Source organism: Chiloscyllium plagiosum, chromosome 21 (assembly GCF_004010195.1).
Source record: "Chiloscyllium plagiosum isolate BGI_BamShark_2017 chromosome 21, ASM401019v2, whole genome shotgun sequence".
Taxonomy (NCBI): Eukaryota; Metazoa; Chordata; class Chondrichthyes; order Orectolobiformes; family Hemiscylliidae; genus Chiloscyllium; species Chiloscyllium plagiosum.
This window is the reverse complement of record NC_057730.1, coordinates 52,063,445-52,087,260: the sequence shown is the minus strand read 5'-3', so window position 1 is coordinate 52,087,260 and position 23,816 is coordinate 52,063,445. Positions and strand designations below refer to the sequence as shown.

The 23,816-nt window shown below is 37.6% G+C and overlaps 1 protein-coding gene across 6 annotated transcripts in view; it reads left to right on the top strand.

Annotated features, from left to right (window-relative positions):
* brd8a (bromodomain containing 8a) overlaps positions 1-23,816 on the top strand; it is a 91,597-nt gene that overhangs the window by 33,073 nt on the left and 34,708 nt on the right. For all 6 annotated transcript variants that reach the window (XM_043712072.1, XM_043712073.1, XM_043712076.1 and 3 more), the window contains exons 14-21: positions 571-763; positions 2,362-2,408; positions 5,118-5,335; positions 6,623-6,715; positions 9,801-9,869; positions 12,698-12,875; positions 14,913-15,017; positions 18,604-18,648. In XM_043712072.1, coding sequence (XP_043568007.1) covers positions 571-763; positions 2,362-2,408; positions 5,118-5,335; positions 6,623-6,715; positions 9,801-9,869; positions 12,698-12,875; positions 14,913-15,017; positions 18,604-18,648 — 948 coding nt within the window. The remainder of the gene's footprint in view (positions 1-570; positions 764-2,361; positions 2,409-5,117; positions 5,336-6,622; positions 6,716-9,800; positions 9,870-12,697; positions 12,876-14,912; positions 15,018-18,603; positions 18,649-23,816) is intronic.

The window sequence follows — 23,816 nt, the reverse complement described above, 5'->3', positions numbered from 1 at the left end:
AGGCTGAGCAGGCTGGGGCTGTTTTCCCTGGAGCGTCGGAGGCTGGGGGGTGACCTTATAGAGGCTTACAAAATAATGAGGGGCATGGATAGGATAAATAGACAAAGTCTTTTCCCTGGGGTCGGGGAATCCAGAACTAGAGGGTGAGAGGGGAAAGATATAAAAGAGACCTAAGGGGCAACTGTTTCAGGCAGAGGGTGGTACATGTATGGAATGAGCTGCCAGAGGATGTGGTGGAGGCTGGTACAATTGCAACATTTAAAAGGCATTTGGATGGGTATATGAATAGGAAGGGTTTGGAGGGATATGGGCCGGGTGCTGCCAGGTGGGACTAGATTGGGTTGGGATATCTGGTCGGCATGGACGGGTTGGACCGAAGGGTCTGTTTCTATGCTGTACATCTCTATGACTCTTATGTTTCGTCACCATGCTAGGTAACCTCATCAGTGAGCTTCCGATGAAGTGTTGATGTCTTGTCCTGCTTGCTAACTCACTTTATAGAAATACACACTGTGAAAGAGGTACAGTGCTCTTGTTTTGTCCTATAAGTGTCTGTTCTGTCCTTTTCAGACACTTGGATTGGAGCATTGTTTACCTCGGAGCATCATGCGAAGTAAAAGCACATCTGAGGAGCCGTCACATCCATCTCCCTGGAGCACTGCACGCAGCAAAAGTACTTCAGAAGAAATTGGACAACTTTCTCCCAGGATCACTATTCAGAACAAAAGTGGCTCTGATGATGTGGGGCAGTCTGAAATTATAGGTGAGTGGACTGGAATGGAGATCTATTTGTACTGAAGGTGGCTAGTGAAATATCAATCAGCCAGCAATACCTATTTCCCATGAATGAATTAAAAGAAAGTCTTTCATTCAGCCATTTCATTCGTTTCACTGTAGCTTATGCCACTCATTCAGCATTCAGTAGAATTGGTTGCCATGGGTTTCTTTCCTCTGTGGAAAGACATCTGGCCTTTTTTTTTGATCATTTATTGGTGACAAGACTATCATTAATTGTCTGTCATTATTGCCCTTGAGAAGATTATGGCTCATTTCAATTGCCTTTTGATGGTGGTGAAATTAGGGACCAATCTTGTGAATATTTTCAGATACTAACCAATGTCCTCCATTTCAGTGTCATTGTAATCTTGGCAAACCATCCTCACTTTGTCAAAGCACTTGACAAGCAATTTGATAAATCTGCATTCGTGGATATATTTTCTATTAATTTTAGTTGTTTCTTATGAGAGAATTTTTGCAGAAACGTTTTTAAAATGTGGTGGGAAAAGAGTAATACCACCAGACATGCATTTTCCTTGTCTCTCATCAACATTCCGTAGGGACTATTCCTGAGGGATGTTCTGGTCCTCTCCTCTCTTCTCCCAGGACCTCCCCACACCCCTACAGTACCTGCCCATGCAATTGCGGAATATATTTGCCTATTTACTTCCTCCCTCCTGACTATGCAAGGCCCCAGCCACATCTTTCAGGTGAAGCAGCGATTTACCTGCACTTCGTTCAATCTAGTCTACTGTATTCACTGCTCACAATATGGTCTCCTGTATGTTGGAGAGATGCAATGCAGATGGGGTGACCACTTTACTGAACACCACATCTTGTAAAATTGACCCTGAACTTTCAGTTGTCTACCACTTCCATTCCTGAAGAAGGGCCTGTGCCCGAAACGTCGAATCTCCTGTTCCCTGGATGCTGCCTGACCTGTGCTGTTCCAGCAATAAAGTTTCAACTACCACTTCCACACACCACACTGGCCAGCATTTCTGTCCACAGGCCTGCTACAGTGCTCCAGGCAGCCAATGCAAGGTGGAGGAGTAGCACCTCATTTTCTGCCTATCTGCCTTCAGAACTCAACATCTGAAAACAATTTCAAAACATGAACACTCTCCTCTATGCTTACTGCCATTCCCCACACTCCTAGATTCTGTCTTCTATGCGTTGCTCCTATACAGCCAATCATTTGCACTTCATGCTTCCACTTTACCTACCACTTTTCTCTTGGCTTATCATAAGCAATCTCTGTCTCGTGTTCTCTTGCTCGCTTGCTTGCGCTGTCTTCCAGGGCCCCATCTCTATATAATCCCACCAGCGACTCATCAACATAAATAATTCCCAAAGGCTCACTGACCTCAACTCTGTTTTTCTCTCGTCAGATGCTGCCAGACCTGAGTTTCTCCAGCATTTTATTTTAGGCATAGTCACACCATTTTGTCTTTTTATTGACCAAGATGGTGATGACCTTCCTCGATGGAATATGCTCAGAAAGTATATTTATGTATGCCATAAATTAATAATAATTTAATAATTGCATTAAAGTTAATACTAGAATTTTTTTGAAACTTTCAGAATCCACAAAGGAAGAGAGTGGAGTAGTTGTAAAGGGTCAAATCAAGGTATTGTACCTCTGTGCTTGTATGATCCCACTTTGGATTTGAATGAGTAATGAGTTTTTCTATTGTAAGAAAAGCAAGATTTGTACCTGCTGTGATATCGAGTCTAGCTTCATCAAATCATCTTAACAGTATTGTTAAACTTAAGTGCCATTTCCCTTATACTGGAACTAGGCTGTCTTTGTTATCCATGTGTCATGTACCATCCAGTTTCACATATTAACAAATTGTTATTTGTTTATTTTAAAGGCAAGCTTATTACCATCTGAATAATATGAATAGTTAAAGTTGAGAAAGAGACAATAACAATTTAGTATGAATGCCCAATGTTCTGCATTTTAAGAATCCCTGTCTCAGATATAAAAGGAGGGTACAATGTAGAGAATTTGTCTTAAATTGAGTGATTATTAGTGATGCATTGTCATGAATCATTTTTATCAATCATATATGAATCAAAAAAAAGACACGTAAAAATGTTTTATCTTGTGCTTATGAAGGTAATTCACAAGAAGCACCAAAATAAGGGGTGAAATAGCATTTATTCTGTATGAAAGAGTACAACTTGGTTGGCAAGTGGCCTCCAATTGTCGAGGCAGTTAACACTCAAGTATCATGGCAAAATCTCTACCAGAGTTACACAGTCATAGTTACTGATACAAGATTTTTTTATTCCAAAATTATTTAATTAACTCAATTAAAATTCATCTTTGATGAGATTTGAAATTGTGTCCCTGGATTAGTAATCTAGGCTTCTGTTACTAATTGTACTTTCCACAAATGCCAGATATCTCAACGTGCTTTAAAGCAAATCCAGCACACTTAATTTGCATTGCAGTCATTGTTGTAATGTAGGAAATGTAGCAGCTAGTTTATGCTTAGAAAATCTCTACAAACAGCAGCGTGATAATCAGCAATACATTTTTAAAAAATCTTTATTTTCTTCTGATCATGAGATAAATATTAGTTTGGAAACCTTGGAGAGCTCTCCTGTTTATTTGCACTGGTGCCATAGGCACTAGTTGAAACTCCAGGCAACTGGGGCTTTGTATTGATGTTGCTTCTGAAAGCTGATATCTCTGGCTGTGCAGCACGCCTCCAGTGCTGGAGTGTCAACCTTGAGATTTGCACCTGAGCCATGGGCTGGGAGCTGAGCACAGTATCTTGAGCCATGACTGACATTAACATAGTCTTAACATAAAGTGGGGCCCACCACCTCAAGGGGGTTGCAGGCTGAAATTTAGAGGTTCCATAAGCTGACCAATTTACAACAGCTGTGTTCCCACACTGACAGGATTAAGCTCTCAGTCCTCTTTTCTACCTTCTTGGTTTTCAATCAGAGTTTGAAACAATTTTCAAGCCTCAATTTGGATTCTCTGGGGGAAATAGTTTGAAAAATGCTGCTTTATGTATACTGTACCCATAAAGGTGCTGCATTATGGAACAAAACAATTGCGACTTTGCTTTTGAGAATTCTTGATGTTAAATGTATGACCCAAGAAAAGTGATTAGCAAAAATTAATCACTTGCTGCTTCATCAGGTAGTGAGTAGTGAGTGTCAGTCAATTGTTTAGCTGTTGTGTATTCCATAGTAACCACTTCAAAGGTAGTATCGTCAGAGACCAAGAAACCAGTTGTTTTGTCCACCAACATGCACAGTAACAATCATTCACTGTTTTTCAGTTCCAGTAGACTAGCAGTTTTTAATCTGCCCTGTTATCTGGTCATAGGAAAAATGGTATTTGGCATTTAGTTGCTACCAAATGCAACTTCACTGACATCAGCGAGATTACTGTTGATTTTGTTTTCTTCTTCTCTACCTTCCTGCACTGTCTGTCATATTATCTTGAATATACTCAAAGACGTAGAATCCACAGCACTGTTGAGTAGAGAATTCCAAAGGTTCACAATATCTGGAGAAAAGACATTTTCAATAGATTCCCTAAACATTTTTTGGGCGTGGAAGTCTTCCACTTACATAATTGTTATAACATAAGGGCCTGTTCTGCGCTGTATTGTTCTATGTTCTATATTCTATTATATTAGTGGACAACTAATCCAGAAATCCAGACTAACGTTCTGGAGGCATAGTTTCGAATTTCTCCATTACAAAAGAAAATCTGTCATTGTTATCCAATCTAGCCGACATGGGACTCTGGGCTGGGTAATTAGGGATGAACGATAAATGCTGGCCCAGCCAGCAATGCCCACATCCCATGAATGAATAATAACAAAAGCATCCAATGACAGAATAATGTTATCTGGAAAAGAGCTGATTTTCATTGTAATATTCAATATATTTCTTCAGAGTCATTAAGTTCAAAGTGTACATTGTAACTTGGAAATTACTGATGGAAACATCAGTATTTGAGGACTTAATGTGTTAGAATAGCGTTCTATTTTTGCCAAGCATTTAGCCCATTTAAAACAGATGCCTATTTGTATTTAGTAGTATACAGAAGCTTGTCAAACACATGCATTTCATGATCCATTAATATTGGTAACAGTTTCCAGATTTATGTGTACCTTGAAATCAAAGCTGTAAACAAGACTGAACATCTAGAGTTTGGGTTGTCAGGTTGAGACAAGAAAATATATGTCAAAGTTTATGAAGTCAACACATTGTGATAATGGTAATGCATTGTATTAGAAGATAAGAAATTACACTGGCAAATATGTGAATTGCATAATGATGGATGTGTATGTGGTTTACAGCTGCAAGAGATGCTTGTTCCAAAAGAGGAGGATGGAGCCAGTGAAGCTGCTAGTATGGATGAGGCCAGGGAAGAGGAACCGAATGAGATCTATATGTCAGAAACCGATAATGAGCCACCTGTCAGTGAAAGTGATGATGGCTTCAGTATTCATAATGCACATTTGCAGTCTTCAGTCCTTGCTGATTCAATACCCAGCAGCCCTGCTTCCTCACAATTGTAAGTTTGTAAGCTGTTCCAAACCTTAGTGGAGGGAATCATATGATATTCAACTCAGTCAAAATAGTCATATCAATATATGTTTGGCCTTGCACCAAACAACTTTTGTATCAACCCATCTCACTATATTTCATCAGTGCACAATTTTAATCAATGCCCAAATATGGCATAAGTTTTATTTGAAGACAGAAATCACAATCTTAATGTCATATTTAATCCAGAGATGACGTTCTACCTCCAAAATGCAAATGTCTCAAAAATTGCCTATTCCTATCTGTAACATTGTTCAACATCATCCTAGTTTCAGCACGTCAGCTGCTGAAATCCTCATTCATACATTCACTACCTCTAGACTTGATCATTATACTGGATTCCTGGCTGGTCTCCACATTTTAACCCTTGTAAAAATGAGATTATCCAAAACTCTGCTATCCATATCTTAATCTGCACCAAAGTCTCTTAGATCTATCACCTTTATTCTCACTGATCTGCATTGACTTCTGCCCATCAACATCTTGATTTTAAAGTTTTCATCTTTGTTTTCAAATATCTCCAAAATCTTGCTGTAATCTCCTCCAGTTCTACACTCAGCATAACTACATTTCTCTAATTATGGCTTCCATATTAGTTTTACACTCCCAATACTAGTAGCTGTGTTTTCACTTGCTTAGACCCAAGCTCTAGAATACCTATCCTATATGTATCTCTACCTTACCTTCTTCCTTTAACTAACTTCTTAAAACTTACTTCTTTGAATAAGCTTTTGGTTATCTGACCTCCTTTTGTGACTCTGTGTCATATTTTGTTTTATAATGCTCCTGTCAAGCACCTGAGGACATAAATGGTTCTACATAAATGTGTAATTGTAAAATACCTGATTACTTTCCAGTTCGTTGCCTGGATTTATAGAAACAGCTACCTTTTATCCACTTCTTGCACTTTGCTAGGATTACTAAGAACATGATATATTAGAAAAAGTAACTTGCACATGAAGCCTTGTTGGAAAACACATGTTTTGGTCAGAACCAAAGTTACTTGCAATTTAATAACAATATTTTTACATTTATGGTGTTATTTAAAAGAAACCAAATCTTTTTATTTCAGCAACTTGGTTGCATTTTAATAACAGGGCTACTTCAGAAAAATAAGAACTGGTTCAGACAAAAGTAAAAGATAAAACTGAGTATAGGTGATAAAATGTTTCTGTAAAGGTACAGATAGATTGTATGATACATTTAATATCTGCAACTTTTTTTAGACTTGGTTTCCTCTTCTTCTTTTCTCTAGTTCCGTTTGTAGTGAAGATCAGGAAGCTATTCAAGCTCAGAAAATCTGGAAAAAAGCTATTATGCTGGTGTGGAGAGCAGCTGCCAATCACAGGTTAGTGCCAATCTTTGTCTTTTTGGAAGAGTGTCATCCAATGTATTTGCCATTTTTCAGTTTGGCCATCTGCTGTTAATTGAGATGCTACTTGAAAACCACCTCAAGGTCATTGTTCGCTTTGTACTCCAATCTTTTCAGCAACTCTACTCAAATACTGTTGCCCATCATCCTCAAAAGATAATTATGGGTTAAACAGATAGATACAATCTTGGGTTGCATCTGCTTTGTTAGGTTCAAATTCAGGCTGCATCTTCTCTCTCATTGGCACTTCTTTACAGAAGCACTCAGATAAATAGGTTTTCCTGAATAAATATTTTAACATTTTCACTTTACCTTTTCTTCAATAATCTGCACAACAGCTCTAACATTTTGCTGAAAAAATGTTGTACATAGCAAAAATGACATTCCACAGAAATTGTCCAAATGTAGGATCTCTGTTCTTGCAGCTCTGGACAAAATATCAAACCTGTATCCAGGTTTTCAAGAAGTGCTATAATTTAGTCATACAGCACAGGAACAGTCCCTTTGGCCCAACCATATTTCCAAATTAAGCTAGTCCTACTTGGCCCATATCCCTCTAAACCTTTCCTGTACATGTACCTATCCAAATGTCTTTTAAATGTTATAACTGTACCTCCATCTACTACTTCCTCTGGCAGTTCATTCCACATAAGAAAAGCATTTGTGTGAAAAAGTTGCCCTTCAGGTCCCTTTTAAATCTTTCTCCTCTCACCTTAAAAATATGCCCCCTAGTTTTGATTTTCTTTACCCTAGGGAAAAGGCCTTTCACCTTATCTGTGCCCATCAAGATTTTATCAACCTCTAAGGTCACCCTTCAACCTCCTACCCTCCAGAGTAAAAGGTCCCAGCCCATCTGCATAACTCAAACCCTCCATTCCTGGTAACAACTTTATAAGTCTTTTCTGAACCTTCTCCAATAGCAGGGTGTCCAGAACTCTATGCAGCACTTCTAAGTGGCCTCACCAACATCCTGTAGAACCTTAACATGATGTCACAACTGTTATATTCAGTGGTCTGAGCAATGAAGGCAAGCATGCTAACCAGATCTTTCTCCACCCTGTCTATCTGACATGCAAATTTCAAAGGACTATGTACCCGAGACCCTATGTCTTTGTTTAATAGCATTACCCTGAGCCTTATCTTGTTTGTTTTACTCAAATGCAATACCTCACATTTGTGCAAATTAAACATTATCTGCCACTCCTCAACCCATTGGACCAGTTGATCAAGATTGTAATCTTGGATACCCACCTTCACTGTTGAATATACCACCAATGTTGGTGTCATCCACAATGGCTCCCAAAATTCTCCTCATCATCAAATAAAAGGGCTCTTGAAGGTATAAGAAAAAAAAGTCAACTTATTTGACTAAATTTAATCATGTGAAATATAGTATTTGTTTAAATCCTTCTTTTGGATGTTTAGAAGAGACAGTGCATTGTGATAATGTTACTAGACTTGTAATTCAGAGGCACAGTCCAATGTTCTGGGGACATGGATTCAAATTTCATTGCAACACTGATAACATTTGAATTCAATAATAGATCTGGGATATAATGCTAATTATGGTAACAGCATGACATCTGTTATCGATAATAAAACCCCATCTGGTTGACTAACATCCTTTAGGGAAAGCAATCTGCTGCAATTACCTGGACCAGCCCTACCTGTGACCCCATGCCTAAACTCTGTGGTTGACTCTGAGCTATTCTCTGAAATGGCCAAAGAAGCCACTCAGTTCAAAGACAGTTAGGGATGGGGACCAAATATTGACCTGTCAGCAATGTCCAGATCCTATGAAAGAACAAATTTTGAAAATGAGAAATGTCAGTTGCTGAGTGAAATCTAAATGAATATATTATCTTGAAAAGAATTTGTGTATTTTAATTGATTTTTTTTTAAATGTCAGAATAAGGAGCCAGGGTAGGCCATTCGACCCCTTCAACATGTTTCAGCAGTTGATACAATCATGGCTAATCTAATTGTACCTTTACTATTCTGTCTACCCCTATAACTTTTCACTGTCTTGTCAATCCAAATCTATACAACTGATGCTTAAAAATAATAGATGACCCTGCATACATGGCTGTCGGAGGAAGAGAATTCCATAGAATAATGGCCTTAACAAAAGAACTGTTTCTGTTTTTATTCTCCACCTAAAAGAACAAGTTTACGTTTTCCCTCATTATACTTCATCTGTATTTTGTCCATTCACCTGTCTGTATTTCCTTCACATGTCCTGCCCTATCTTTGTGTGATCAGAAAATTTAGCAACCATACATATTGTTCTTTCATCTAAGTCACTGATATGAATTGTAAATACTTGAGGCAGTGGCACTGTTCCCTGTGGCACTCCACTCATTACATTTTGCTACCCAAGAATGACTCATTTATACTGATTCTTTGTTTCCTGTTTGTTAACCAATCCTCTTTCCATGCTGGTGTGTTGTCCTGTACACCATGAGCTTTTATTTTCCCACAGTAATGTTTGACATAGCATCTTTTGAGAAGCTTTCTTGAAACTAGATGTACAGGATTCCATTTTTCCACATTACTTGTTACTTCCTTACAGAACTCCAAGTTTTTAAAATACTGTTTACCTTTAATAACACAATGAACCTGGTTATTTCTATAAGTCCTTAGCTATTTCCAGCTACATTTTTTGGTTTTTCACTTTCGGTTCCCCATTTCATTTGTTCTGATCAACTATTTTACTTTGAACAGCAAAGTGTCACATTGACAGTGAAATAACTGGAGTTAGGTGTGGTTGATTCATTATGATGTAATTTCCTAAGTGATTTTGTTTAACGCCAGTATGGACTGTTGTTTTGCTTTTTATGCATTTCTGGTGGATAGTGCTTTTCTTTGCTTGTAGTTTACACTTGTAATCTAAATTCTTTAATTATTGTACATTACAATATTGAGCCATTTACTATGATTTTGGTGTTGATTTTGAGCTCGTTGTGCATTTCAAGACGTGTAGATGCATGCTGAGCATGGAACAATATTCGTGTCTTGCAACATTTTCTGTCTCTGTTTCTAAAATGTGTTCTCTTTACAGATATGCTAATGTATTCCTTCAGCCAGTGACAGATGATATTGCCCCAGGATATCATAGCATTGTACACAGGTCAGATTCTTAATTGTTTTGCAGGTTTTGAAGAGGATATCTTGCAAACAGAATCTCCTATAAAATGTGTAGAGTTGTTTAGTACACTCTTAAAGTTGTCCATGCTGTTTTGAACAATAGTTTTGTTCAGAGTTTATATTAAAGGTGGTAAAGATTTGAATGGGTTGCAAAATGCAAGTTCATCTAGACATTGGAAATAGCAACAGTATGCCACTTTGCCTCTCTACTATTCAAATAATCTTTCACCTCAACGCCATTTCCCCACACCATTCCCATCTCCCTTGGATCTCTTTAACAGTTGGACATCTATCCATCACAGTCTTGAGTAGGTCAATGATTGAGTCTCCACACCTTTCTGGGATAGAGAATTTCAAAGATTTAAACTTAACTTCTCTTGAAAGCCTTAATTTGTGCATGGAAGCACCTGTAACGCAAAAACAGTTGAACTACCCTGAGTTATTTGTGGCATGTTTATAGTTGATGGAATAATTCTTTATTGCTGTTGCCCTTTTTTAGGTAATGGTAGTATTGATTTTATTCCTTTTCAAGATGTTTACACAAAGTCATGTATACTTATACTATTGATTTTGTAAAAGGGATCGTGATGTCAATGTTATCAACTAAAAAGTTAGGTCATGATGAAAAAAATCCCTAAAATTGATGTCATACTAATGAATTTTATATAAAATTATTTTACTTGTGTAAGCATGTTAATTTTCACTCTGAATTATTTATCAAGGTTCCATAAAGATTAACGGTTTAGTCATAGCTATTAATTTCTTTGCAAAAATGTACACCTGGCCATTTAACTTTCAAGTGCAAAGTAATTGCATGTTACCGAGCCATCAGGAAAATGCACACAAGTATGTATGTATTTACATAAACGTCCTTAGTGTTAATAAGATTTTCATTGTAAATGGACCAGTATCCAAGAATGCATAGTTCTAAAGTTGTGCGTCATATTAGACTTGTGAGCCCCAGTACGCCATATGCCTTCCTCACCGCACTATTTACCTGGGTGGCAATAAGATTTTCATTGTAAATGGACCAGTATCCAAGAATGCATAGTTCTAAAGTTGTGCGTCATATTAGACTTGTGAGCCATTTGCACAGCCCTTCATTTCTGAGTTTCCAGTTGGAGATTTGGTGCTGCAGAGAGGTGCTGACTGGAAGTTTCGCGTTTGCAGCTGTGAGAACAAATGAAATACTATGGGATCTTTACAAATTCTATTTTTGGTGCAGAGGTGTGCATGCGTGGCATAGATTAATGTTTCCTTTTCACTTTGAGATGCTTTTTCTCCCTAATCGACGTGTTCAGAGATGTTATTGCACATCTCTGACACAGGTGGTAGGAACACTATCAGTGTACAAGAACCCTCCTTTTCATTTTGAAAACGTATCGTGTTAACAACAATTGTTATGGTTGTAATTGAAAACTTACAACACAAGGAACAATAAGTGGAATATAATTAGAATTAGTTTTTGTGTTAGTTTGAGCTCAGGAATTTGGAAATAACTGAACATGGTCACTTAATATTTGGACAAGGACTGCTATTCCATGTGTCTTGTTTTGAGTATATATCTAGTTGTACGAATTTTTGATTGAGGAATTTACTGATGCTGTAGGGTTAATATATATCCTTTTGTGTGACACTTAGCCTGTCTGATTGGATGAAGGTTGTCTCTCACTGACCTGTAGGGTCCAATATGAAATTACCCTTTTCTAGCCTCAATCCAATCCCACGTGCAACCCAGTTCAAAGTACAAAACTTCCATAATACAACGTACAATTGGAATAAGGTTTTAGTGCAGTAAAATATCAATACTTTGTGTATTTCCCACATTTTCTTAAGTGGTGTGCTTTTTTTCAAACATTTGCATCCCTTTTACTTTGGTGAGTTTGAAATTTTATTTACACAATGATTTCTGTTTGATTTAAATATTTTCTAATCAACCTGTATTGAGATGTTAATAGACAAGGTGGGACTTGAACAGAGGGCGTGTGATGGTTCATCGGTTAGCACTGCTGCCTCAGGGACCCGGGTTCAATCCCAGCCTCAGGTATCTATCTGTGTGGAGTTTGCATATTCTCCCCGTGTCTGCATGGGTTTCCTCCCACAGTCGAAAGATGTCCAGCTTAGATGGATTAGCCATTCTAAATTGTTCATAGTGTCCAGGGATATGTGGGCAAAATGGATTAGCCATGTTAAAGGCACAGTTACAGTAATAGGGTAAAGGGCTGGGTCTGGGTGGGATGTTTTTTGGAAGATTGTTGCAGACTCAATGGGCTTAACGCTTCTTTCTGCACTGTAGTGATTCTATGATGTCAGTGGGTTTGATTCTTAATTCTGTTGATCTAACAACTCAGAAAATATCAAAATCCTGTGCACTAAATTCATTTATTTACAGTGTTGAAGAGGTTTTTACTATGCAGAGACCACAGGAACCATGACAAGGAAAGATAAGGGTGATTTTAACCAGATGCTGTATCATAGCAGATCATAGTGATAAGAATTTGTAGAAAATTCAGAATTATGTATGCACAGTGAGATTTTGTTGCAGTTTTATCACAGTGTAAAGAATGATCATTAGAACATAGAACAAAAGAGCGCAGAACAGACCCTTCGGCCCTCGATGTTGCACCGACCTGTGAACTATTCTCAGCTCCTCCCCCTTCACTATCCCAAAATCATCCATGTGCTTATCTAAGGATTGTTTAAATCTCCATAATGTGGCTGAGGAACATCAAGAAATTATTCCTTGGGAAACTGATAATGATAGAGAAGAAGACTGATTCTACTGATGACTGTTTCATGTTATTTTTTCAGACCAATGGATTTATCTACAATAAAGAAAAATATTGAGACTGGTTTAATCCGCACAACAGCAGAGTTTCAGCGAGACATAATGCTTATGTTCCAGAATGCAGTAATGTATAATAGCTCAGACCATGATGTGTATCACATGGCATTAGAAATGCAAAGAGATGTCTTGGAGCAAATTCAGGTAATCCACGTCTAAATGGTCATATGTAATTACATTTAAATAGAGACTGGACTAACTCTCACACAATTATTTTTAAAAATCCTTTGTTTCAAATATGTCAATTGACTAACCACAATTAGGTCCAAGTGTTAACATTGTCATTCCTAACCTTAACTGTCTCTGATAGTAACTTTATAATTCATAGTTTTTACAATTGAGGGACGGCATGCAAGTTCAGTGGTTAGCACTGCTGCCTCACAGCACCAGGGACCTGGGTTAAATTCCAGCCTTGGTGACTGTCTATGTGGAGTTTACACATTCTCACCATGTCTGCATGGTTTTCCTCCCACAGTCCAGGTTAGGTGGATTGGCCATGTTAAATTGAATATAGTGTCCAGAGATGTGTAGGCTAGGTGGGTTAGCTGTAGGAAGTGTAGGGTTACAAGGATGGAGTGGGTCTGCTTGGGATGCTCTTTGGAGGGTTGGCCTGCATCCGCAGTGTCGAGATTCTGTGATTTGTGCTCAGTGCGATGAAGTAATGCAATGGCTGCAAAATATATATTTGTCTTTAGTGATGTGATCTGAGCTTATTTAAATGGTCTCAACTATATATTGTGGACTCTTCCTACAATCTGCAGGTCAAATGTTTTTGTGATCTAGCTGTGCAAATAGTGATCAACATCTCAGCAATTAGGCAGATGGGACTCATTGGAAATCTGATTAGAAAGTAAAAAATGAATTGTGGATATCATTGTTGGCTGTGTTATCTCAATGCTCATATTCATATGGCTTAAAATTTTTGTGTGTTTGTTCGAAATAAGTTAGAGGCAAAAGTGAGCAAGCAATTTTTGATGCTAGAGTGTCAAAGATGTCTGATAAATATTTAAGTAAAAATGTGTGTTTGCCATATATGTATCTGTATAATGCAAGTGTATGTAAGATAAATTTGCATGAAAATTAGTGCATGTAGCTAAAATTATATCACCGCATCAGTAATTTCTATTTGACAACACTGATCCATACACCTCAGCACTCTGTTCACTGTTTTATTTCACCACATGTAATGTCAAATATAACTCCCATGTTTCCTTTGAACCCTCCTCTGTTAATTTAATTGACACCCCATCCACCACATAAGCACTAGTCATGGATTGCAAAAGAAACTGTTAAGCCCATCGAGCCTGTGTCGACACTAAAGACTTTCCAGCACTCAGCCCATAGCCTTGAATGTTATGACATTTCAAGTACTCCTCCATGTACCTTTTAAAGGTTGTGATGTTTCCCATCTCTATTGCACTTCCAGACAATATATTCTAGGTTTCCCACCACCCTCTGGGTGAAAGCAATTTTCCTGAAATCCCCTCTAAATCTTCAGTGTGTACTACCTATGAGGTGCATTGCAGAAATTCACTCAGGCATCTTTGACAGCACCTTGCCAACCCAAGATCTCTACCACTGAGAAGTAGATGCATGAGAACATGGCCACCTGCATCTTGCTCACCAAGCCATAAGCCAAGCTGCCTTGGAATTATATTGCCATTCTTCACCATTACTGCATCAAAACCTTGGAATTCCCTTACTAATTGCACAGTGGATGTCTCTACATAGCATAAACTGCAGCAATTCTAAAATTCGTCACCATCACCTTCCTTGCAGTTATGGTTGGGGACAATATGCTGTTCTAGCCAGCGATACCCAAATCCCACGCATGAATAGATTCCAAATGTTTGCATCCATAAAGTTAGGTTTTGGCCATAATACCTGACTTGATGTCTATATTACTTAGCCAATTTTATAGCCTCTGTGAATTCACAGCTAATCCTCTAATCTGATTATTTCGCCAGGCAATTATTCAGATGGAAAATCTTCCTAAATAAGTTCCTAAATAATCCCTGATTGTGAGTTAGGTAGCAAGAGTAGGAGAGGCAAGAACTATAAAATCCCTTGCCTTCCTTTAGTGGAGGAAAATTGTTTAAAATGATTTGAATTTGGTTCGATATTGAACCCGTTCTGGTTTAGAATGGTCCCCTAATATGTGTTTTTCTCTACCACTCTTAGCAATTCCTAGCCACACAGTTAATAATGCAAACGTCCGAGTCCGGAATCAGTGCTAAGAGCTTGCGTGGGCGTGATTCAACTCGAAAGCAGGATTCTGCAGAGAAGGTCAGTGTATATCCACAGCACAAATATCTTATGGAGAGTCAGAACCATGATTGATTAGTTTACTCTTTAACAGTGAAATCTATTTAGTTAAAAATGGCTGTTACATGACAGATACTGCATTTGACCTTTCATTAAGAAATCCTGGACTAAATCAGAAGCTATATATCAGCTTGTAAAGATAACATTGATTCAAAATTAAACTTGATCTTTTTACTTTCCTTTTGTATATGGAGGAGAAATTGAATATAATTTATTGCTCCAGGGAAGTACTTTACAATTATCCGACATTGTTTTGACTTATGGCGTCAGTATTGTGTTTGTCATTTCCTATCAGAAAACAGTTCCTAACATAAGAAGCAATTTGTTAACACATATGGCATTCTGATGTAACACTGGGAATAAATTTACACAGATTTTTATTGGCTGATTTTAATAGGCAGTTTTCCAGCAACCAGAAGTACAAATTGACCTAATCACTTCTGTTATTTTTAAGAGCCATAATCAAAAAAAAAATAGCAGTAGCATTTTTGGTGAAAGTTTAATAACATTTAGATGAGTTAAATTATCTGCTTTGTTCAGAGTAAATCTCATAATGATAGTGTTACAGACCCCTTTATCCGGTACCCAGACACACTGCAATCGTAAAGGCACCTTCCTATTGCACATGGCAGTTGTCCCACAACAAGAGAGTCTGGGATTTAAAAGGGAAAATCACAATTGTAACTTCTTGAAAACTTTATCAAGGCTAAGTGACTGATTTATCAGGAGAGTAGGTTTCTTCATTTTGGGAACAGATTGTCTGATCATGCCGCTCTCCCTTGCCTTTTTTTCAAACGGTTCTAGCCACTCACATTTAAAACACACGTTCATCTTGTGTTACCAACAAGTTTTCTCCCACTATGACTATTTCTCTTCAACCTGTGGATTCATGTTACCGGCACCCCTCACTCACTGAAACTAAAACAAAAATTGAGAAACTCAGCAAGTCTAACAACTGTCCAATGACCCTTCTTCAGAACACTGCACATTCACTGGGGAGATTACTGTATTACTGACATTTTCATTTAATATTAAGTTTTGAATGTGATTACATGAGCCTGATGTCAAAAGTACCCCAAACTCTTGTTAATATCGTCCATGCTGTTATTTATATATAACAAAGTACTTGTGACATAATTTTAAAATTACATTTTATGTGCAAGCTGGATATAAAAATTGTTGGCTGGTAATGATGAATTTGTTGTAGGATTCTCCGAATAACAAGAATTGAGACATAATTATAGAGTCAATTATAGAATTGAGGTCACAATTGAGCCTCATTATAGGAAGGATGTAGAAGCTTTAGAGAGGGTGCAGAGGAGATTTTCCAAGATTCTGCCTGAACTGGAGGTCATGTCTTGTGCAGAAAGGTTGAGCGAGCTAGGGCGTTTCTCATTGGAGCAGAGGAGGATGACAGGTGACTTGATTGAAGTGTACAAGGTGATGAGAGGCATAGTTAGAGTGGATAGCCAGAGACTATTTCCGAGGGCGAAAATGGCTGTCACAAAGGAGCATAATTTTAAGGTGATTGGAGGAAGTTTTAGGGGAGATGTCAGAGGTATGTTCTTTACTCAGAGAGTGATGGGTGCGTGAAATGAACTGCCAGCAGTGGTGTTAGAGTCAGATACATTAGGAACATTTAAGCGACTTGTGGGTAGGCACATGGATGATAGTAAAATGTCGGGTGTATAGGTTAGTTTGATCTTAGAGTGGGATATAAGGTTGGTAAAACTTCAAGGACTGAAGCGCCTGTACTGTGCTGAATTGTCCTATGTTCTAATATGAGAGTTGAAAGGAGAAGGGAACTTAAAGTAATTTTTTGGGCTAATAGAAGTTCATCCTTTTTCCTGCCCACCAAGAGAATATGTGTCAAGGCATTAACTTAAACACATCAGAAAGTTCCTAAGTTGTGCCTTTGGTCCAATTGTTTTCAAGCTATGCCACTAAGGTTACATTGGGGTATGACAGTTGGTGAAGTAAGAGTAGGGCTGGAGTGGATGAAAAATGGGCCTTTTTGTGATCACCTGCAGATGATTATGTTGAAAGTAGACTTGTAGGTGTGTGATTAAAATAGTGTCATTTCAGCTATGATGAACCCAATGTTGAAATGCTTACTCTGACTCATTGCCCAGGCTGAGGCAACTCAAGTTTTGTCACCAGGCTGATATGCTGTTTATGTGATGAGATTTAAATTCAATAGTAATATTGAGACAAACTATTTTTAGGGGAGAGTGGTAAGACTTTCTGACAAAAGAAATCAGAATAATTTAAATGAAAGTATAAACTGGAAAAAACAGTTGGGTGTTATAAACTAGAAGTAATTAACATTGTTAATTTTTTTTAGATTTTGTAAGGTGTCAGAGGAAGAAATGGTGACAAATATAAAATCTAGTCATCAAAACTGAAAAGATACTGAAAGAAACTAATTTCTTTTGGGAGTCCTTTACATTTCCTGTCAACCACAGTTCAATAACTATTTTACACTGCTTCCAATTTAAACTATTACCACAGTAAAGTACAACAGTGCTTCATCCATGCTTCAATTCTGAGTGATCTCCTTCAGGGATGATGTTGAGAGTATAGTAAGTTTGCCTCTTGACTTCACATAGTATTTACATTATCACCGGGCGTTCTTCCCAAACTTGCTGATGAAAATTAATCCTTTCATATGAACTGCTTTTGCTGTTGCTCGCTGACTCTTTAGAGAAACATTGTAGTACTTAAAGTGACAGCAAAACAGTTAGCCTTTGGGGGATATCCTTTTAAGGCCACCTTTGGATTCTCAAGTCAGGTTGAAGACAATAACTTGTTCTGGTATTCACAGAATTGATTGTTAGTGAAGTTCTGGTAAGTGATAGCATCCATACAAGACATTGCCTACTTTTCTGTGTCATTGTTCAGACAGTTGGAAGTTTTGGGTTCTGTCACTGGAGTCACTATAATGGCCTTGAATATGTATAACATTTTCAGCACAATGAAATTCAAGTTTATTTAATCTCTTGGAATGGGTTTTATATATCCTGTCCAAAGTATGACGCATGCTTATATAATACAGCTATTACAATTTTTGTTGTTAAACAGTCCAGATGTCTAACCAGTGAAAGCATAATAGCAGTTACATTTGCTTGTTCTCTTGACTTAGAGGTATAGGTATTCCTGTTACAACTGACCTATCTGTGTACAGTAATCATAAACACGTCATGTCAGTAGGTAAATTTCAGAATCCTAGCCCAGGAATAAAATCATAGGTAGAAGTGCTGTTGTAACATTAATTATATTATCAAGCAAATATAATTGCCTTTCAGTTACATTTATAGAAGTAGTGGTTTACCTCCCACTTAACAGTTTATAATTGATCCAAGAATCCCTTAAGTTTGTCCTTTAAATATGGACTTTGATTTGTAACCAAGTGGTAAACCACTACTGCTAGTGTACCATTGATTGGAAATCCAGATTGATGTCGTAAGAGAGGAGTACAGTTGGTTTGCTTTTGTTTTTATTTCGGTTGACTCTGATTTGGTGTTTTTCTTTGTTTGTTCTTTAACAGGACAGTGTCCCCATGGGTTCTCCTGCCTTCCTTCTATCTCTCTTTGTAAGTATTTAATGCAGATTGTAAATAATAATTTGCTGTAGGAGATATCAGAGTTTAGAAGTGAATGTTCTGCCTGAATGTGAACCCAGACAATTTCATTCAAACTGTTGTAAATGCTGTGGTTTATAGTTGCTTAAAATCTTTTTTACTTTTTCTGTGAAAGATTGTTTTGAAGCGATTGTCCCAGTTTCAAGTAATATCTGCTGTTTCATTTTTCCTGAAATATCACATTAAAATACATTTTGACTGATCACCTACACAGCTCCTGTGTGAATGTAGTCAGTGCTAGTTTGTAGCTGATTGTGTCAAATGAGCTGATATCAGTTTGGTGCTATCTGGAGAAAAGTCTTTCAGTTTAGATGTGGAATCAAACAACATAAAGAGAAACTTCAACCAAAGCAGCCTATACGTGTCAAAGAAAATCTAGGGAATAAGGCATTTGTAATGCTGTGAGCTCAGATTTTCAAGAAACCAGAGAGATGTAAACCAATGGAAGAAAGCTGCTAGATCTTGTGAAGGACAGCTTAAGGTATTTACATGCTCCACTACTAGAATTGTGAGGGATCTAAATGCTCAGCACCCAGCGAATTGGAACATCGTCAAGAAACCTGTCTTCACTCTGATAGGGCTCTACAACAGGAACAGGTAAGTAATGCTTCATTCACTGTAGGATGCTAGTCAATATTTTTCTTAGAGATTTATATTAAATTCTCTTTTTGCTTGAGGGAACTGTCAGGATTTATTGATATTTAAAAATAATTCAAATAGTATTTTAAACCATGTGCTGTTGCTTAGTCGGAAAGCCTGACTTGCAATGCATCATCCCCAACAAAACAATTCCTTTTCTTGCCTGTGGTGACTTCTAGGTAAAATGGTACCACCCAAGTAACGTTGTCCTTTGTTGTGCTGTGCTGTGACACCTTCTGTATTATTTTGCAAAACATTTCAGTTCATAATTTTGGAAAACAATCTTTGCAGCACAGGTTTAACTTGCATATTGCACTCACATAGAATTCCCTACAGAAAGAAAGGGTGGGAAATGGCTGAAAAGATTCTTGTATTGCAAGGTGGTTATTTCCACAATGCCACACTACATGCTGCAGGTTTTCTTCCTCTGTTGCAACTTCTGCAGGTTTTCATTTTCCTATTTAAACAGGATCAACTTCCCCCTCCACCAAGAAATGCTGGTCTGAAATACTACTACTGAAACTGAATTATGCATTGATCAGTGTGTGGATTAAGGAAAAGGGTTTTCATGAAATAGTAGAGTAGCAACAAAATATGCTGTTAAAGAGTCAAGGCCACCAGCATTGAAATTATCAAAAATCAGGAGGTACAAACTATTATTTAGTTTCTGGGGACACAGCCAGTTCCTGGCCACAGCTTTATATGATGATCTCCAGTTGTTTTTACTACTTTGTATTGTGTTTATATAGACTAAATAGCAAGAGGTTTTTATTGCCATGCAAGATACTTTGAACAAATGATACCATTTTATCAAGTGTTTATAAGTATTCTTAAATAACTTATTTTAAATTCATTGTGAGTACTCTTGTGTTTTCAATATCAGTCAGTTTAGTTAATCATTGTAAATAAATGCTGAATAGTTAAGATTTTCTTTCAAACAAAATTCCTTAAGGCTGCAGTAATCACCATGTCATACATAAGCTTTTCCATCACAGTCTTCAGATACCGACATCATTGCCATTTTCCATTGTCTACTGATTTTAAAAAGCCATTTTTTATTTTAAAATATTGATTGTAATAATATAGACAAAATGTGCACGATATAAACTGAAAACTGCTCTTCATCGCATGCGTTCTGTTTCCCTGAATCTACTTAGTGTGTGGCTTCAAGTGAAACTTGTAACAATGTTTTAACTTCAACCTCCATAGTGTTCCAATTGGACAATTAAAGAAATGCTTATGGATTTTGTCCTTACGGCTATGCAAGTATGTTCAATCATGATTGACCCAAGAGTTTAAGCATTTCTTCTACTGTATATTCATGTTATATTGAGAAAGTTGAGTCAGCTGAAAGTTTGAAAATCATAACAAATTAACCATAATAATGTTGATACTATAGTGTGAGAAAATGTGAGTTTTTAGTTTAGTTGTGCGTTTTCTTTGTAAATTTAATTTCTGATCTGTTGACAAGAACATTAGAAATAGCAGCAGTAGTAGGTCATATGGTCACTTGAGCCGCCTTTGTCATAGTCATAGAGTCGTACAGCACGGAAACAGATCCTTTGGTCTAACTCGTCCACACCGACCATGTTCCAAAACTAAACTATTCCACTTGCCTATATTTGGTCCATGTCCCTCCAAACCTTTCCTTTTAAATGTTGCAACTGTACCTGCATCTACCACATCCTCTGGCAGTTCCTTCCACATGCACGAACCACGCTCTGTGTAAAAAGGTTGCCCCTTGTCCTTTTCAAATCTTTCTCCTCTCACCTTAAAAATATGCCCCCTAGTTTCGAACTCCCCACCCTAGAGAAAGGACCCTTGCTATTCACCTTAACTATGCCCTGCATGATTTTATAAATCTCAACAAGAACACCCCTCAATCTCCAATGTTCTTGTGAAAAAAATCCCAGCCTATCCAGCCTCATCATTCAGGAAGGATTTATAATTGGCCTTAACTTCCTTTTGTAGCCTTGTTACCATTAACTCCCCACTTAGTTCTAGAATCTACCTATATTGGCCTTGAGTATACTCAAAGACTGGGCCTCCTCAGCTCCCTGGGCAAGAGTATTCCAAAGATTCACAAAACGTAGAAAAGAAATTCCTCCTCATCTTCACCTTAAATGAGCGACCACTTATTCTGAAATTATGCTAATGGTAGTTTCCCTTGATAAGATCATATCTCATTTTTCTAAATAAGTATAGGCCTCACTTGCTCAACATTTCCTCACAAGGTATAACATCTTGATCCGAGGAATCAACATAGTAAACTTTCTTTGAACTGCCCCCAGTACAAATATTATCTCCTTAAATGAGACTGCAATTTTATACAGTATTCAAGTTGTGAGCTCACTAATCGCATGTTTAGCTGTCGCAAGACTTTCCTACTTTATACTGCAACCCCTTTGTTTTGGAGTCCAATACTTCATTACCGAGCAAGTAAGACAAAGGAGAGCCAGCGGACACGATCTTTTGGATTTTACGAAGCCTTTGACAAGGTGCTGCATTAAAGGCTGCTATAAAAGATAAGAGTCCATGTTGTTCAGGGCAAGGTACTGACATGAATAGATTGGCTGACTGGCAGAAGGCAGAAACTTGGGATGAAGGGGTGTGTCTTATTTGGAAGTTGGTGACTTGTGGACTGCAGGGGTCCGTACTGGAACCATGACTATTCACATTATACCTTAATGATCTGAACAAAGGATTTGAGGGCATTGCTGCTACATTTGCAGATAATAGAAAGGTGGTTGGATGCTTGTCAACTGAGGAGCAGTTGAGGACTGAGTCTATAATTGATGGAGTTTAGAAGGATGAGCGGGGATCTCATTGAAACTTGCAGAATACTGGAAGGCTTAGATAGAGTGGATACGAAAAGGATGTTTCCACAAGTAGGAGAAACTAGGACCTGAGGACACAACCTCAGTGAAGAGTTGACCCTTTAGAACTGAGATGAGAATTTTTTTCAGCTAGATGGTGGTTGATTGTACAACTCATTGCCACGGAGTGCTGTGGGGGCCAAGTCATTGATGTGTTTAAGACAGAGATAGGTACGTTCTTGATTGACAAGGGGATCAAGGGTTATGGGGAGAAGGTAGGAGAGTGGCGTTGAGAAACACATCAGCCATGATTAAGTGACAGAGCAGACTTAGTGGGTGGAATGGCTTCATATTCCTCTTTTGTCTTAGATTTTATTTGCCTTATAATTACTTGCTGTGCCTATATGTTAAGTTCTAATATTTTGTGTGCAAGTACACAAATCCCTCTGTACCAAGGCAATTTGTAGTCACTCTTCATTTAAATAATATATTTTCTATTCTTCCTATCAAAGTTAGTAGCCTTCCATTTTCTGACATTATACTCCCATTTGCCAAATTTTTGCTAACTCACCTAGCCTTTTGCATATCCGTTAGCATTAGCTTCATATCATCAGCAAATTTGGCTATGATATATGCTGTCCCTATATGCTATAAGTTGTGGCAGCATGAAAATTACCCACTTGTTTCTACTGTCTGTTTTCAGATAGTCTATTAGCTAAATTTATTTTTGCCAATATTTGAACCCCAATGTGACAAACTTTTTTTGCAATAACTTTCTATATGACACCTTGTTGAATGCCTTTCAGAAGTCCAAATACTCCACATCTTCTGACCCACCCTTTACATCGTCAAAGAACTCCAATAAGTCCATCAAACCCAACCTTTACATCGTCAAAGAACTCCAATAAGTCCATCAAACACTGTTACCCTTTCATAAAGCCATATTGTTTCTGAATCCTTTATGATTGTGTAAATCCCCAGCTATTGCCTGATTTATAATTAAATCCAGAATTTCCTCAATGACAAATGTTTGGATAACTATCTTACAGTCACCTGCTTTCTGATTCCATCCTTCCTTGAATAGAGACATTTGCAATATTCAAATTCACTGGGGCTTCTCCAGAATCTCAAGAATTTTAGAGCAGTATAGCCAGCACATTCATTAACACTAGAAACACTTTCAAGAGACCCCTCCTTGCCGGGATTAAGGATATAGGCCATTAGGTCCAGGGAAGTCATCGACATTTAGTCTCATTATTTTGCTGAGCTCTTTTTCCTCAAGTGAACATTATTTGAATTTCTTCCCTTTCTTTGCTCTTGATGTTGTCCGTGTTATTGAGATACTTTACATTGCCTTCATTGGAAGAAGACGCTATAAATACTTCCAAGCCTTTACCGATTCTCATTATTAATTATTTAGTTTCATCCTGTAAAAGACCAACATTTACTTTAGTTGCAAGTTTCCTTTTCTGTGTACTTACAAAAGTTTTGCATCTGTTGCTGGTTCATTTCAAGTTTTCCCCTTTTTTAAAAAACTTCATTTGGTTTCTCAAAATCTCCGAATCTTCTGATGTACACTAACCTTTCCAGCAATGAATGACGTTTCTTTCAGTTTGATATCAACCCAAAATTTTTATGGCCAACCACATATGAAGTCTTTTTTTC